General features: G+C 43.8%; 1 protein-coding gene across 3 annotated transcripts in view; it reads left to right on the top strand.

Annotated features, from left to right (window-relative positions):
• ano3 (anoctamin 3) overlaps positions 1-11,265 on the top strand; it is a gene marked incomplete at both ends in the record, with an annotated part of 99,535 nt that extends 88,270 nt beyond the window's left edge. For all 3 annotated transcript variants that reach the window (XM_084335321.1, XM_084335320.1, XM_084335319.1), the window contains 12 exons: positions 711-851; positions 1,862-2,026; positions 2,679-2,715; positions 2,820-2,931; positions 3,251-3,308; positions 3,608-3,705; positions 7,147-7,301; positions 7,475-7,627; positions 7,907-8,054; positions 8,363-8,452; positions 9,240-9,345; positions 11,083-11,265. In XM_084335321.1, coding sequence (XP_084191447.1) covers positions 711-851; positions 1,862-2,026; positions 2,679-2,715; positions 2,820-2,931; positions 3,251-3,308; positions 3,608-3,705; positions 7,147-7,301; positions 7,475-7,627; positions 7,907-8,054; positions 8,363-8,452; positions 9,240-9,345; positions 11,083-11,265 — 1,446 coding nt within the window. The remainder of the gene's footprint in view (positions 1-710; positions 852-1,861; positions 2,027-2,678; positions 2,716-2,819; positions 2,932-3,250; positions 3,309-3,607; positions 3,706-7,146; positions 7,302-7,474; positions 7,628-7,906; positions 8,055-8,362; positions 8,453-9,239; positions 9,346-11,082) is intronic.
• Between the last annotated feature and the right edge of the window lie 4,433 nt (positions 11,266-15,698).

The raw sequence follows: 15,698 nt of genomic DNA, 5'->3' as shown, positions 1-15,698 counted from the left end.
GTTCGGTCGGGGCGCCTGCTCAGCGAGGAAAGGATCTAAAGGGGATAGTGTGATCCTTCCACACGTTACACCCTCTCAGTGAGAGTCCGCGCTGCCAGGTGAAAAGAAGCGGTTGATTGGCTACACATGTGTCGGAGGAAGCATGTGATAGCCTCCACTCTCCCAGACCGACCGTAGGGGGTAGGTGCGCAGCGACCAGGAAGGGGATTGGGAATTGGCATAACGACTAACATTGGGATGGGAGAAAAACGGAGGAAAAAGGAGGGGGGAAAAGATAAAAAAAATAAAAGTAAAAAAAACTTCTGTATGTCCATTTTCCTTTTTTTGGGCATAGTTAGTCACAGTAAAAGTCACCTAGTAAAAGTGAGATAATTGACAATATCAAAACATGCTAGGGCTGTACCGAATAGTTCGAAGCTTCGTTCATAATGTTGACGTTCGAATTCTAAATCAACATAAAAAAAATTAAAATTAAAAAAAATTTACATTTGTATTTGCCAAGGTATGGCGAGTGCCATACCTTGCCATACCAAAACGACGCCCCTGGCCCAAACCACACGCCACGACCACAACATGCCTTGTCTTGTTAATGTGCTCTCACGCATGATTCGACGTGATGTAGAAAAGCATCGATACGGATTAATCTATATATGAGACCCATGCTGTGCTGTGCGCTGACGTTTCGTGGTGGAATGTGTTGGGTGCACTAGGAGGAGCTGAGGCCCCAGTTTGAAGCCAAGTACTCCCGAGTGGAGAGAGTCAACCCCATCTCCGGGAAGCCAGAGCCCTTCCAGCCCGTCACAGACAAACTCAGCAGGCTGATGGTGTCCGTGTCCGGGATCTTCTTCATGGTAAAACCCTTTCATCCCATTCCCAGTAATCCGTCTGTCATGATTCAGGCTCCGGGGTGAAATGAGGATGGTTCCTGTGACATAATGTGCCAGTCGTAGCTCAACACCTCCCCCTGCTGGACATTGCTCTCATGAGAGGATGTTATAGGCCTCGCATGTTCACTGTGTGTGCGTGTGTGTGCGTGTGTGTGTGTGTGTGTGTGTGTGTGTGTGTGTGTGTGTGTGTGTGTGTGTGTGTGTGTGTGTGTGTGTGTGTGTGTGTGTGTGTGTGTGTGTGTGTGTGTGTGTGTGTGTGTGTGTGTGTGTGTGTGTGTGTGTGTGTGTGTGTGTGTGTGTGTGTGTGTGTGTGTGGCCTGTGGGGGGGGGGGGGTTACAGACAGTAATTGATTCCTAATCGTATAGGTGTTGTCTCATATTACAGTGTTATGGTGTCCTATTACACAGTGTTATGATGATGTTGGTTTTAAGATTAGATGAGATAAGATATTCCTTTATTGATCCCCATGGGGAAATGTGGGGGTGTCATAGCAGCATGGCGGAGGGGGGAGGTACAGGTATGGGCAGGGTAATAGGGTAATATGTTTTTCTTGATTAGAGGTCATAAAGAAAGACGTAAATATAGGCGATACAATTTAATCTGAATATAAAAATATAATATACATTACAATAAGATAAATATAGGCAATAGATTAAAATAAATGTATCTGAATATATACTATGAGTAAAAGTAAACACTTTTTTTTAAAGACACAAGATGCAGGTGAGGGTCTGTACCCTAACTGGCATATTAATATAAGTTATAGTCTGTGCAGGTTTTGGTGATTAAGAGTCACTTGGACACTTAGAGGTCAGCTCTAAGTACGGGTCAAGATAGGGATAGATGTATCTTCTCAAACTGAAGCACATGTTCATCATGTTATGAAGTCTGTCAGGGGTGCAGAGACTGCAGATTGACCTAACTCACTGATCCTCTCCTTCTCATCATCTCCTTCTCATCGTCTCATGGGTAGATCTCTCTGGTTCTGACCGCTGTGTTCGCGGTGGTGGTTTTCCGTCTCATCGTCATGGAGAAGTTTGCCTCCTTCGACTGGCAGTTTGTGAAGAAGAACTGGCAGTTTGCCACCTCTGGCACCGGCGTCTGCATCAACTTCATGATCATCATGTCTCTCAACGTGGTGGGTGTGTCTTAATGATCATCATGTCCCTCAACGTGGTGGGTGTGTCTTAATGATCATCATGTCCCTCAACGTGGTGGGTGTGTCTTAATGATCATCATGTCCCTCAACGTGGTGGGTGTGTCTTAATGACCATCATGTCTCTCAACGTGGTGGGTGTGTCTTAATGACCATCATGTCTCTCAACGTGGTGGGTGTGTCTTAATGACCATCATGTCTCTCAACGTGGTGGGTGTGTCTTAATGACCATCATGTCTCAGTGTGGTGGGTGTGTCTTAATGACCATCATGTCTCTCAACGTGGTGGGTGTGTCCGGATGACCAGCACCACATGCTGCACGTTGACCATAATTCACATGGCGGCCATTTTGCTCTTATGTCATGTTCAGGTTGGGATTCCTTTCCACCCTGTTCGAATTATGGTCAATTACATGGTCATCAAACACCATGATAATAATTGTAATTATTATAGTTGTTATTGTTATTAATATAAATTGTGATGTTTATCTTAATATTAATAGGAATGTTAATATTAATATGAATTGCATTTATTTATTTTAGATTTCAAGATTTCTTATTTATCTTGTCACATATTCTGACAATCCATAGTTTTCCCTGTAATATCTTATGGCTGGTATTATTTCTCCTGTCAGGTCTATGAAAAGGTTGCGTATCTGCTCACCAATCTAGGTAAGCATTATCGATGTTGTGTTGTGCATGTATAGCCTACTGTGTGTTGATGATGTCATGCTTTTAAGACTGTCAAACATTTAAACCCCCCCCCCTCCTGCCAGAGCACCCACGGACAGAGTCAGAATGGGAAAACAGCTTCGCTCTCAAGATGTTTCTCTTCCAGTTCGTCAACCTGAACAGTTCCACGTTCTACATCGCCTTCTTTCTTGGAAGGTATGCCGGTCAGCCATAACCTCACTAGTTCACATTCACACAGGGGAATATAATGAGGTGGGTTATGAGCTACAAGCACAGAAACATGATTAAATACCGCCGGGGTTGTGACTCCCGCTGGGGACTTTGTGTCTTTGTTCTCTCTGATGTGCTTTTTCAGAACTCCCATTTCAGCAGTAAACCAGGGCCAAGAGGAGAAGCCAGGCAGCTGTTTAGTTGACATAATTAGCACCTTTCGTCCACCTTCCTCTGCTTAGAGTTTATTACCATTCCTATAATTAAATTTCCCAGCTAACGTTGTCAATCTGAATCTGTTCAGGTTTGCTGGCAGGCCTGGGAAATACAATAAACTCTTCAGTAGGTGGAGGCTGGAGGAGGTGAGTTGCAATCATGCGCCAGAATAACCGTCTTGTTACTTAAGTCCCTGTCGGAGCTGTTATATACTATATCCCAGTGATTCATCATTCTGTATAATTGTGATGATAGGACTGTAAAATGATGACACAAGAGAACCGAATGTTATTCTCAATGAAAATAATCATGACGGAATGATTCAAAACACAGAATGACTTCAGATTTCCAGGCGTGGCTAATGATGTTAATGGTTGCTGGTGTTTATTATTGAGCGATTGGAAAATGGAATTTCACACGTCATTTATTTTATTATTTATTTCAGTGTCACCCGAGTGGCTGTTTGATTGATCTTTGCCTGCAAATGGGAGTCATCATGGTCTTCAAGCAAATGTGGAACAACTTCATGGAGCTGGGTTATCCGTGAGTCAAACCTGCTGTATAGTATTAGATTTACCACACAAATACTGTAGTGATGTATCTATACTGGAATATTATAGCAATTTAAGGTGAATCACTATAGTATTCCTGTGGTTTTACCTTATAAATACTATATTACTATAGTATATCTATATATTATATATATTTTTTTATTATCTGTTTATTTAAAATGTTTGCATTTACAAACTATAAAAATATAGAAAATTAAACATAAACACCCACAATACTCCCGCCCCGCCCCTCCCATCCAACCCCACCCCCGCCCCCCCCCCCCCCCCCCCCCATTGCCCCAGCTCAACTGCCCTCCCTACCCAAGATCCTCCACCCACCCCCTCCCAACGCCAGGACACCAACCTCCCCCACATCCATCATTACAAATGAACAAATAACATTACAGTATGAACAAACAAAGCAAAAACAAGCAAGAAAACAAACAAATTAATATTGAACTGTAGTGTCTTCTGCTCTCTCTTAGCTAGATGTTTAAAGGTCCTGTGTCTTATAAATGGCCTTTTCCAGTGTTTAGCATTGTTTCCTAGCAATGGGGGATTATATCAATGTGGTCTGTGTCTCTAATTATCATATTGACTCAGTCTAGTCTCGAGTTCACGAGATCTTTCCTCACTCAACTAAGCCATTCTGATTTGACTGTTTTGCTGATGTGAATAAGGCACTGATTTGCATAACTAACGCCCCCTCTATGGTTGTAGCGCAACCATTCGCTCAACAGCAGAGCGAGTGGAAATACCTTCACTTCCTCAAACAGGTGGGTGCCGACAGAGAGAGGCAGAGAACGAGCGAGTGAGAGAGAGAGAGAGAGAGAGAGAGAGAGAGATAGAGAGAGAGAGAGAGAGAGAGAGAGAGAGAGAGAGAGAGAGAGTGATAGAGAGGGACAGGAGCTTCTGTCGGGGAAACAAACACACACGCATTTTACACACAACCTGACCGGCGCACAGGGAAACACACACGCATTTTACACACAACCTGACCGGCGTGCGGGGAAACACACACGCATTTTACACACAACCTGACCGGCGCACAGGGAAACACACACACATTTTACACACAACCTGACCGGTGTGCGGGGAAACACACACACATTTTACACACAACCTGACCGGCGCACAGGGAGGGTCTTCTTCCTAGGAGCACTCTCATATCACTGTCGAAATATCTTTGACTACCACGTGCACGCCCATATTCCGATCCGTGCAATAATATTCACAGCGGTATATTGTCATTTGAAACAAGTTAGCAATGCATTGTCCCCGTGGGATTATGCCCCCTGCCGTGAAATTAATTAGTATCCCCCTCAATATTTATATCTCTCTCTCTGTCTGCCAGTCGCAGACTGTGGGTGACTGTGACTCAAAGCGCTTATGGGCGGAGCCCAGCCAAAACAGTGTTTAATATTGAACTGTAGTGGCTTCTCCTCTCTCTTAGCTAGATGTTTAATATTGAACTGTAGTGTCTTCTCCTCTCTCTTAACTAGATGTTTAATATTGAACTGTAGTGGCTTCTCCTCTCTCTTAGCTAGATGTTTAATATTGAACTGTAGTGTATTATCCTCTCTCTTAGCTAGATGTTTCATATTGAACTAGTATCTTCTCCTCTCTCTTAGCTAGATGTTTAATAATGAACTAGTATCTTCTACTCTCTCTTAGCTAGATGTTTAATATTGAACTGTATCTTCTCCTCTCTCTTAGCTAGATGTTTAATATTGAACTGTAGTGTCTCCTCTCTCTTAGCTCGATGTTTAATATTGAACTGTAGTGTCTTCTCCTCTCTCTTAGCTAGATGTTTAATATTGAACTGTAGTGTATTCTCCTCTCTCTTAGCTAGATGTTTAATATTGAACTAGTATCTTCTCCTCTCTCTTAGCTAGATGTTTAATAATGAACTAGTATCTTCTCCTCTCTCTTAGCTAGATGTTTAATATTGAACTGTAGTGTCTTCTCCTCTCTCTTAGCTAGATGTTTAATATTGAACTGTAGTGTATTCTCCTCTCTCTTAGCTAGATGTTTAATATTGAACTGTATCTTCTCCTCTCTCTTAGCTAGATGTTTAATATTGAATTGTAGTGGCTTCTCTCTCTTAGCTAGATGTTTAATATTGAACTGTAGTGGCTTCTCTCTCTTAGCTAGATGTTTAATAGTGAACTGTAGTGTCTTCTCCTCTCTCTTAGCTAGATGTTTAATATTGAACTGTAGTGTATTCTCCTCTCTCTTAGCTAGATGTTTCATATTGAACTAGTATCTTCTCCTCTCTCTTAGCTAGATGTTTAATAATGAACTAGTATCTTCTACTCTCTCTTAGCTAGATGTTTAATATTGAACTGTATCTTCTCCTCTCTCTTAGCTAGATGTTTAATATTGAACTGTAGTGTCTCCTCTCTCTTAGCTCGATGTTTAATATTGAACTGTAGTGTCTTCTCCTCTCTCTTAGCTAGATGTTTAATATTGAACTGTAGTGTGTTCTCCTCTCTCTTAGCTAGATGTTTAATATTGAACTGTAGTGTCTTCTCCTCTCTCTTAGCTAGATGTTTAATATTGAATTGTAGTGTATTCTCCTCTTTTAGCTAGATGTTTAATATTGAACTAGTATCTTCTCCTCTCTCTTAGCTAGATGTTTAATATTGAACTAGTATCTTCTCCTCTCTCTTAGCTAGATGTTTAATATTTAACTGTAGTGGCTTCTCTCTCTCTTAGCTAGATGTTTAATAGTGAACTGTAGTGGCTTCTCCTCTCTCTTAGCTAGATGTTTAATATTGAACTGTAGTGTCTTCTCCTCTCTCTGAGTCTCAGCTCATTTATTATTGCTGAAGAGGAAGCATGTCTCCCCACCTGCACACAGAAGTTGGCTCCCACAGGCTCTAAAACTAGAAAAAACAAGGTTCTCATTGAAAGGAACGTTAGCCAAGTTTGAGAAGTTCCCATTTCAGGCAGAAGTCCAAAGACAGGGTCAGTTTCTATCAAATATGTCTTTGAATGTATTAAAAATGTATGTATTAAAAATGTCTGTCCAGTACCTGGTGAGAATTACTATAGGAAAACACAGGAATGCTGTAGTTTTACTATAGTTAATTTTCCTATGGGATCCCTAGTCCGTGGTCTAGACCTATGACTTAGAGTGATAATAAACTATATTATTACTGGTGCCGGGGAATGTGTGCGCAAGTGACATTTTTACAAACCGCGGGTAATGTCTGGTTTCATGTTTCGTGTGCTTTACATGCCATTTTCAAATCGAGCAGTTCTCACAGACCGTATGAAAAGTCTTTCTTTTCTCCTGCAGAAATCTCCTCAAATCCTCCTCAATGGGCTTAGTGACAGTTTCCCGCCGTGCTCAGCGCATTGTCCGAAATAATTGCTCCGAGTTGACAGCCAGCATTTTACGGTGTGTTTCTCCCCCTCCCCCCTTTAGTCTGCTACATAACTGGTGGGCTCGGAGGAAGATGAAGAAATTAGGCGGTGGAGGCCAAAACGTAGAGAATAAAATCCAGCTTACACAGTGGGACAAAGACTGGAATCTGCAGCCTATGAACGCCCACGGCCTGGTGGACGAGTATCTGGAAATGGGTAAAACATTATGCAGTTTATTCTTTTTTTTCTTCTTTTTTTTGCGATACAGTTGACCTTTGTCTTTGAGGATAGGAATAAAAAAAAATGTGGTTCTTGCTGAATCATTAACTTTGTTTACACCCGGTGTTCACTGAGCCACATCTTGGCTTAAACCCTTCTTTTCCCTTCAGTTCTCCAGTTCGGTTTCACCACCATCTTCGTGGCAGCGTTCCCCCTGGCTCCCCTCCTGGCCCTGCTCAACAACATCATAGAGATCCGTCTGGATGCCTACAAGTTTGTCACTCAGTGGCGGAGACCCATGCCCGCCCGAGCCACAGATATTGGTCAGCCGGCACCCCGACCACCTGCACACTCCTACAGTACAATGTCTATGTCTAGATACCTGTGTAGAGAAAAGACTTCTTGGATTGTCTTGGATCGTGTCACACCGGTTTATCAACCAGCTTATGACTCTGAGCACCCATCACCCTTAGCTAATTGTCTTCTTTTAAACAGATAGGCAATTTCTTTTGTAGATTTGGTGAAGATACCTTATATCTAACATGATCTTGGTCTATATTTAACATGATCTGCCTCTGACCAGCCTCTGTCCTGGTGTCCAGGTATCTGGCACGGGATCCTGGAAGGTATCGGCGTGCTGGCTGTCATCACCAACGCCTTTGTCATCGCCATCACCTCCGACTACATCCCCCGCTTCGTCTACGCCTTCAAATATGGCCCCTGTGTGGACAAGGGTTACCGTAACGAGAAGTATGCGAATCTGCGCACATTATAAGCACAATGTCTTGACAGAGTGGCGTGACCAATTAACAAATAAACGACTAACTTCCTTGTCTTTTACTATTATGCACTTTACTAAGTAGTCTATTGTGCTTATATTACTATGGTAATATGTCTATACTACTATGCACTCAAGAGTGTATCACTGACCCTTAGCTGGCAGAGTTGTACCCTTCCTGCTCACTTGTTGAACAGAACTTGAACAGAAGCGTTCAGCTAAATGAGTAAATGTGAATGTAAACCTCATTGGTTCCAACAGTCGTCCCTGTCCTCCTCAGGTGTTTGCGCGGCTACATGAACAGCAGCCTGTCAGTGTTCGACATGGGGGAGCCGAAGAACGGCAGCTCTGTTCAGTCCAGATACTGCAGGTGCTCATCTCTTCTTTTCCCTTGTTGTTTTTTTTGTGAACAATTGCTTTGATTTCATAAAAAAAAACAGATAGGGTCACAAAGGGATGTTTGTATGGACAAAAACAACGAGAATAAAGGAGAGAAGAAAAACGTGAATGAATAATGAGCAGGTAGATGAGTGTGAGCATAATTATACTTACATACACATGGTATCCGCCTATATGCATATTACATGTATATGCACATAAACAAAACGTATAAGCATTTTGTCCGAAAAACAGAAATCCATAATGTAAGGAGCATAGATGTCTTGACCTTTAGATATGGACATGCTTAACAATAAGAACACTGCCGGTAGGGTCAGTAGAAAAAAAGTTGCTAACAATCAAAATAGTGTAACGGAGGTACCGCGTGTCTATCCACAGTCACGATGGACAGTGTAGTGAAGTGGCTGTGGATGTTAAGTGGTACTGCAAGTAAAACTCACTCCCCAGAGGCGTCCAGACACATTACCAAGAAGTGAATTCACCTCTTGGTATAGTGGTCTGTGATGCCGGCCGCGGCGCGGGAGACCGGGGTTCAACTCCCACTCAGGGCGATCCCTTAACAGGGGTCGAATCGAAACACAACGCAGAGCAATACGACACCGGTTACAATAGCAACTATTGTTGTTAATTGTAAATAATGGGCATCTCATTCTTTGCCCTTATTTTGTACTTAACTTTTATTCTTAGCTACTTATTCTTATTGTATTTGCTGGTCACAGGTCAGTTGCCTAACATGTGAAATGTTTGGTTATATGCAGGTACAGAGATTACAGAGCACCGCCCTGGAGCCCTGTTCCCTACGACTTCACCCTGCAGTTCTGGCACGTCCTGGCTGCCAGGCTGGCCTTCATCATCGTCTTCGAGGTCTGTCTCCCTTGCTTTGGTTATTCACATTATTTGAATCAAATCTCTGCGGCAACGTGATCTGCACAATGTTGCTTGCTAAATAATTAAGAAAACGGGTACAAGAAAAGAGGTCGGGTTTGAAATAGGTCCGCTACTTTCCTGAGTGTGGCGCTACCTTCCTGAGTGTGGCACTACCTTCCTGAGTGTGGCGCTACCTTCCTGAGTGTGGCGCTACCTTCCTGAGTGTGGCGCTACCTTCCTGAGTGTGGCGCTACCTTCCTGAGTGTGGCGCTACCTTCCTGAGTGTGTCGCTCAGTGTGGCGCTACCTTCCTGAGTGTGGCGCTACCTTCCTGAGTGTGTCGCTCAGTGTGGCGCTACCTTCCTGAGTGTGGCGCTACCTTCCTGAGTGTGTCGCTCAGTGTGGCGCTACCTTCCTGAGTGTGTCGCTCAGTGTGGCGCTACCTTCCTGAGTGTGTCGCTCAGTGTGGCGCTACCTTCCTGAGTGTGTCGCTCAGTGTGACGCTACCTTCCTGAGTGTGTCGCTCAGTGTGACGCTACCTTCCTGAGTGTGGCGCTACCTTCCTGAGTGTGGCGCTACCTTCCTGAGTGTGTCGCTCAGTGTGGCGCTACCTTCCTGAGTGTGGCGCTACCTTCCTGAGTGTGTCGCTCAGTGTGGCGCTACCTTCCTGAGTGTGTCGCTCAGTGTGACGCTACCTTCCTGAGTGTGTCGCTCAGTGTGACGCTACCTTCCTGAGTGTGGCGCTACCTTCCTGAGTGTGGTGCTACCTTCCTGAGTGTGGCGCTACCTTCCTGAGTGTGGTGCTACCTTCCTGAGTGTGGCGCTACCTTCCTGAGTGTGGCGCTACCTTCCTGAGTGTGGCGCTACCTTCCTGAGTGTGGCGCTACCTTCCTGAGTGTGGCGCTCAGTGTGGCGCTACCTTCCTGAGTGTGGCGCTCAGTGTGGCGCTACCTTCATGAGTGTGGCGCTCAGTGTGGTGCTACCTTCATGAGTGTGCCGCTCAGTGTGGCGCTACCTTCCTGAGTGTGTCGCTCAGTGTGACGCTACCTTCCTGAGTGTGGCGCTCAGTGTGGTGCTACCTTCATGAGTGTGGCGCTCAGTGTGGTGCTACCTTCATGAGTGTGCCGCTCAGTGTGGCGCTACCTTCCTGAGTGTGGCGCTCAGTGTGGTGCTACCTTCCTGAGTGTGTCGCTCAGTGTGGCGCTACCTTCCTGAGTGTGTCGCTCAGTGTGGCGCTACCTTCCTGAGTGTGTCGCTCAGTGTGGCGCTACCTTCCTGAGTGTGGCGCTCAGTGTGGCGCTACCTTCCTGAGTGTGGCACTCAGTGTGGTGCTCAGGAAGGTAGCGGACCTATTTCAAACCCTGCACCCTTTTCTTGTTTGTCAAAGGGAAGCGACGGTTGCAATCGGAGGATCAAGAAAAAAAGGGGCAGGGTTTGAGATAGGTCAGTTGAATGTCTGGGGCGTTGGTGGCTCCGGAGGTAAAGCGGTCATCTGGTAATCGGAAGGTTACAGGTTCGATTCCGGCTCCTCCCGGGTAGTGAGTCGAAGTGTCCTTGAGCAAGACACTTAACTGCTCCTGATGAGCAGGTCGGCACCTTGCATGGTCGCCTCCGCCGTCGGTGTGTGACTGTGTGAGTGAATGGCTGAATGTGAGGCACAAGTTGTAAAGCGCCTTGGATAAAATGTAGTCCATTGACCATATACAATGTGTGAATATGAATTAACTCCCAACAGCACCTGGTGTATGGGATCAAGTCCTTCATCGCGTACATGATTCCGGACATGCCCAAGGGCCTGTGTGAGCGCATGAGGCGGGAGAAGTTCCTGATGCAGGAGATGATGTACGAGGCGGAGCTGGAGCACCTGCAGAAGGAGAGGAAGAAGAATGGGAGGCGATACAACCACGAGTGGCCTTAGCTTAACCCACCCCCACACACACACGCACACACACCCAGCCACAACCTACACCCCCCCCCCCCCCCTCTGCTTCTCTATACACATTAGCTTTGAGAGTCTAGCTGACTCTGCACACCAAAGAGGCCCCACCTCTCTGTTAGATCCTCCCCCAGTCCTCGTCTGGCTTCAGCCCAGGCCCCCTGCCCCGGCCGGCCCCCTGAGCCACCTGGTCCGTGTCCAGCTGCTTGTTCTCTCTCTGGGCTCCAGCGCCCACCCCTCCCCCTCAGCTTCCTCTAATAAGGGTAGCCCTTGGCCCGGTGCTGTGTGTCGTGGCTTCGGCGGGGAAAACCTGTGCAATTGTAATGTTTACTATGCAGATCATGGGCTGCAGTTCACTACTGTCTGTTTGTCCCTCTCTCTCTCTCTCTCTCTCTCTCTCTCTCTCTCTCTCTCTCTCTCTCTCTCTCTCTCTCTCTCTCTCTCTCTCTCTCTCTCTCTCTCTCTCTCTCTCTCTCTCTCTCTCTCTCTCTCTCTCTCTCACTCACTCTCACTCACCCTGCACTCTCTCTCTGTGTGGCAGCTAAGCACCCTGCTAACGAGGTCCAGTCCAGTGCAGCTCTCAGCATGGTTGTGTTTGTCTGCCGTGGACAGGGACAGTAGCTGCCAGCCTCCTGCGTGTAACTGAGTTAACCGCGGCACCTCTTGTTACAAAAGTGATTCTGGCGACGTGGCTGCCAAAAATAATGGATGGTGTTTATGCAAAAATGACTGTATATTTGCCCTTGAAGCATGATGTTTATATTTGTTAATTCATAAAGAGAAAAAGAGAAAAAATAGAGGAGTCTCTATGACGATGCATGATAATATTGTTTTGTATCTTTTGATAGACCCCCCTTGTCTTGATGCCTGGTTCACGTTTGTACTCGGTGTGAGCTGTATGTTCGACTTTGTTTATACTACCGCTGAGCTTGACTGTCCTGAGTTTGGGGGAAATGTGAATTTAGTGTGATTTGATTGTGCCTACAGTTTTTCGCAAAAACCACAAATCGTGTCACCGACGTCACGTGTGCCTGTTCATGCTGCACATGCTTCTAAGTGCAAGAAATACCATTGCTCCTCGTTCCGTCGTACGCCCCGTACTGTAAGCTCTCAACTCTGCTGCGAGGATTCATTTGAAACGTGAGTCGCACCACAGGACCTACTCTGGCCTCCGCCGATGGCTCTCCGAAGAGCAACACAGGAAACACGCACCATAATGGGACTCCTGTATGGTGAACAATGTATACACTCCAGTGCAGAGGCCACAAATCTGTTCTTCCTCTCTGCACTCGAGAGTCTGTTTTCCATTTGCTACTGGAAGCCCAGAGTGTGATTGGACATACCTGTGGCTTGGATGTTGTGCTTCGACAGAAGATACTCATACATACAGTACTCATACTTGCACAGCAACATTCAGACGCTCTCATTGTAACTCATTCTTACCAACTTCATCTTCCATGGGGCACAACAACCGAACGCACCCTCTCTTCTGCCGGTGGGAAGGTTTGAGTGAGAAGGATCTAGTTAAATACACAGCCATGACACTGCCTTTCATTGTGATCTGTTCAGATCTAGTGGATTACAGCAGAAGGTTTAGCTCAGGAAAAGCAAAGCAAGGCAACGTCTGAGACCCAGGCAGCTGCGAGGCAAAGTCAGGATCACTGTCTCTTATGTAATAACTGTTAGGACGAAGAACCACTTAAATCTGTGAACAGAGCGGTTGATGTGCTTGAAGTTGTGGAGTCATTCCATTCCATTTGGACTGTGCGTGTGTTACCCGTCCCAGAAGTACACAACTCTTCTTTATCGTTTACAGTCGATTTACATATCACTCCAACTCACAATCTTTAGCTTGTGGGATTTGAAAACATCTTTCATCTGTAACAGACTTAGGTGGTTCTTGGTCTGAAGGATTAATATATTTCTCCCAATAGATTTATTGATGATATTGGTGATTTTGTGTGTATGGATGATGCGGTGTGAATAATGGAGTCGTTTTGTTACTTTGTGGTTGATTGGAGCTTTGGCCGAGGCACCGGGGTTATAGGCTGCATTCATTGTACAGTGATAGTTTTGGGGAGATTTAAAAGCTCCCCGTCTAATGCACAGCAGTAGTCTGAAGGTTTACACAGGTTGAACAATGTAAAGGTTAATAGAAGCCAGAAAAACATGTTTTCTTACTCCCACGTCATCTTATTTATTACATCATTTAACTTTTTTGTGTTCCAAGAAATCATTCATTTTGTTGGACTTTTCTATGTATATACTTTTCAAATGTAATGTAATGTTTTTTGTAGGGAGTTTTCTGAATGCTGCCAGCACGTGTTCACCTTCCTCCACCCGCACACAACGGCTAATGTAACGTCATCATTCCTCAGGTGTCCTCTGAATGTGTCCAAATGATCAACTTTCTATCATATTTTCTAAGAAACAATCAAAGGCGTCCTGCTTTTTGCACCATGCAGTGCTTTTTGCATGACTGTAATGCAACCCTCATAATAGTTGAGACAATTAAATACATTAAAAGTAGGGGCTGGGTATCGCCACCAATTTTTCCTGATTCGATTCGATTCCGATTCACAAGGTCCCAATTCAATTCGATTTCCCATTCTGTTAGTGACGTTTCAGTTACAATACCAATCTGCTTGAATATGAAAGAGCTTTGCAGAGAACTAATGCTGTAAATCGTACAAGGAACCCTCTAACCTGATGCATTATAAAAAATATGAATGTTTACACAATTAATGTACTTTGTATGTAACATGACCAACACACTACAGCAGGCAAAATACTATAAAATAGAAATTAATAATAATAATATTTTCTTTTTTTAGATTGACCTGGGATTGTATTAATCGATATCGGATTATGCAAATGAATTTAGATTAGAATCAGGATCTTTGTTTTTTTTCTTTTTTTTACCCAGTCCTAATTAAAAGTATGATTTATTTTCCTGCATCAAAGCCACATCTCACAACAAACTATGAACCGTATTGGAATCTTTGATCATCTAATCATCGTACAAAAAATGTATAAAGTCCTGTAGCGTCAGAACTATTTAGGCTGACACACGTCAGTTATATTTTCAGATCACAGCGCTCAACTCAAGGATTAATTTCAACCATTATTTACAGAACAAGTCCTTTGTTTCCCTCTCATTCACTTACAAATATTTTGTATTCTTATCATTATTACTTATTTATTTATTTATTTATTTATTTATTTATTTGTACGTAATATTTTATTCATTTAGTCCAGATTCAGGTCATCGTCACCACTGGAAAATCTATGCATGTTAGAGCTGAGAGCTGTGTTCATCTCCAGCAGTGTTATGCAGATGATGTAGATGTCTTGGTGCACCTTTACTGTGGGATATAGTATGCATGACTTCCACCGGCTATCAACAGAGCTTTTTGCTGTAGAATCACACGTCAACATGTCATGTCTCTTTTTCATTACAGACTTCTTTTTCATTGAAGTTTGATAGATTATGGGTAAATATAGAGAAAGGTTTGATAGATTATGGATACAAATACAGATAGATTTGATAAATGATGGATAAATATAGAGAGATTTGATAGATTGTGGATAAAGATAGATGTTTTATAGATTATGGATGAAGATAAAAGTTTGATAGATATAGAGAGTTTTGATAGATTATGGATAAAGCCCATTGTACTATGTAAATGTAAAAAATAAATTCTTCTGTATTTCAGAATTCAGTTGACTTTGGATTCAAACTATATTATTTTACATTGTTGTTGAGTGTTTTCTTAACAATGGCTTTGTACTCAAATTGAGTCGCAGATAAAGTAATTCTAGAATATGTCCTGAAGTGAAGTTCCACAAGGGTTACTACAACAACAACACACTCCCACACACACAAACACTCGTCCTGTGAGGAAACGCACAGAAAGTGAGATTCATGTTTACATTGAACAACTGTAATGTTTTACCAAATGGGCGATTCATTGCCATATTGACGTAAACAACGAGTAACAATGTCACCTTGAATATTTAATCAGTGAGCTGAATTTAATTTGCCTGCACACCACAAATCACTTTAGGATGAAACTATGTCCTGTTATTCTCTCCACCTGTGTCTCTTGAAGGGTATCTGTTCAGCTTTTCACTAATACAATTGACCATATTCACACAGTGGCACATTGAGCTCTTATGTCATGCTCTGTTGGGACCAGGCCCAGACTGGTCATCGGGAGCACCTGGTGGCCTGCATGCCTCCAAAAAAGATTTTTAAGATGAGTTGGAGGACCTCTCAGCAGGCCTGGACTAGCCATTGGGCAGTTGGCCTGGCCTGCTACATTTTCCAGTTTTATTTTAGGTTTATAACAGTAGACTGTACTAAGCAGTTGTTTGCTCATTAGTTTGTGCTTCTCATGCACTAGAATTCACCA

The sequence above is a fragment of the Notolepis coatsorum genome (genome assembly GCF_963971535.1).
Source record: "Notolepis coatsorum genome assembly, chromosome: 18".
In the NCBI taxonomy this organism is placed as follows: Eukaryota; Metazoa; Chordata; class Actinopteri; order Aulopiformes; family Paralepididae; genus Notolepis; species Notolepis coatsorum.
Note: the sequence above shows the minus strand (reverse complement) of the source record. Positions and strands in the feature narration are given on the sequence as shown.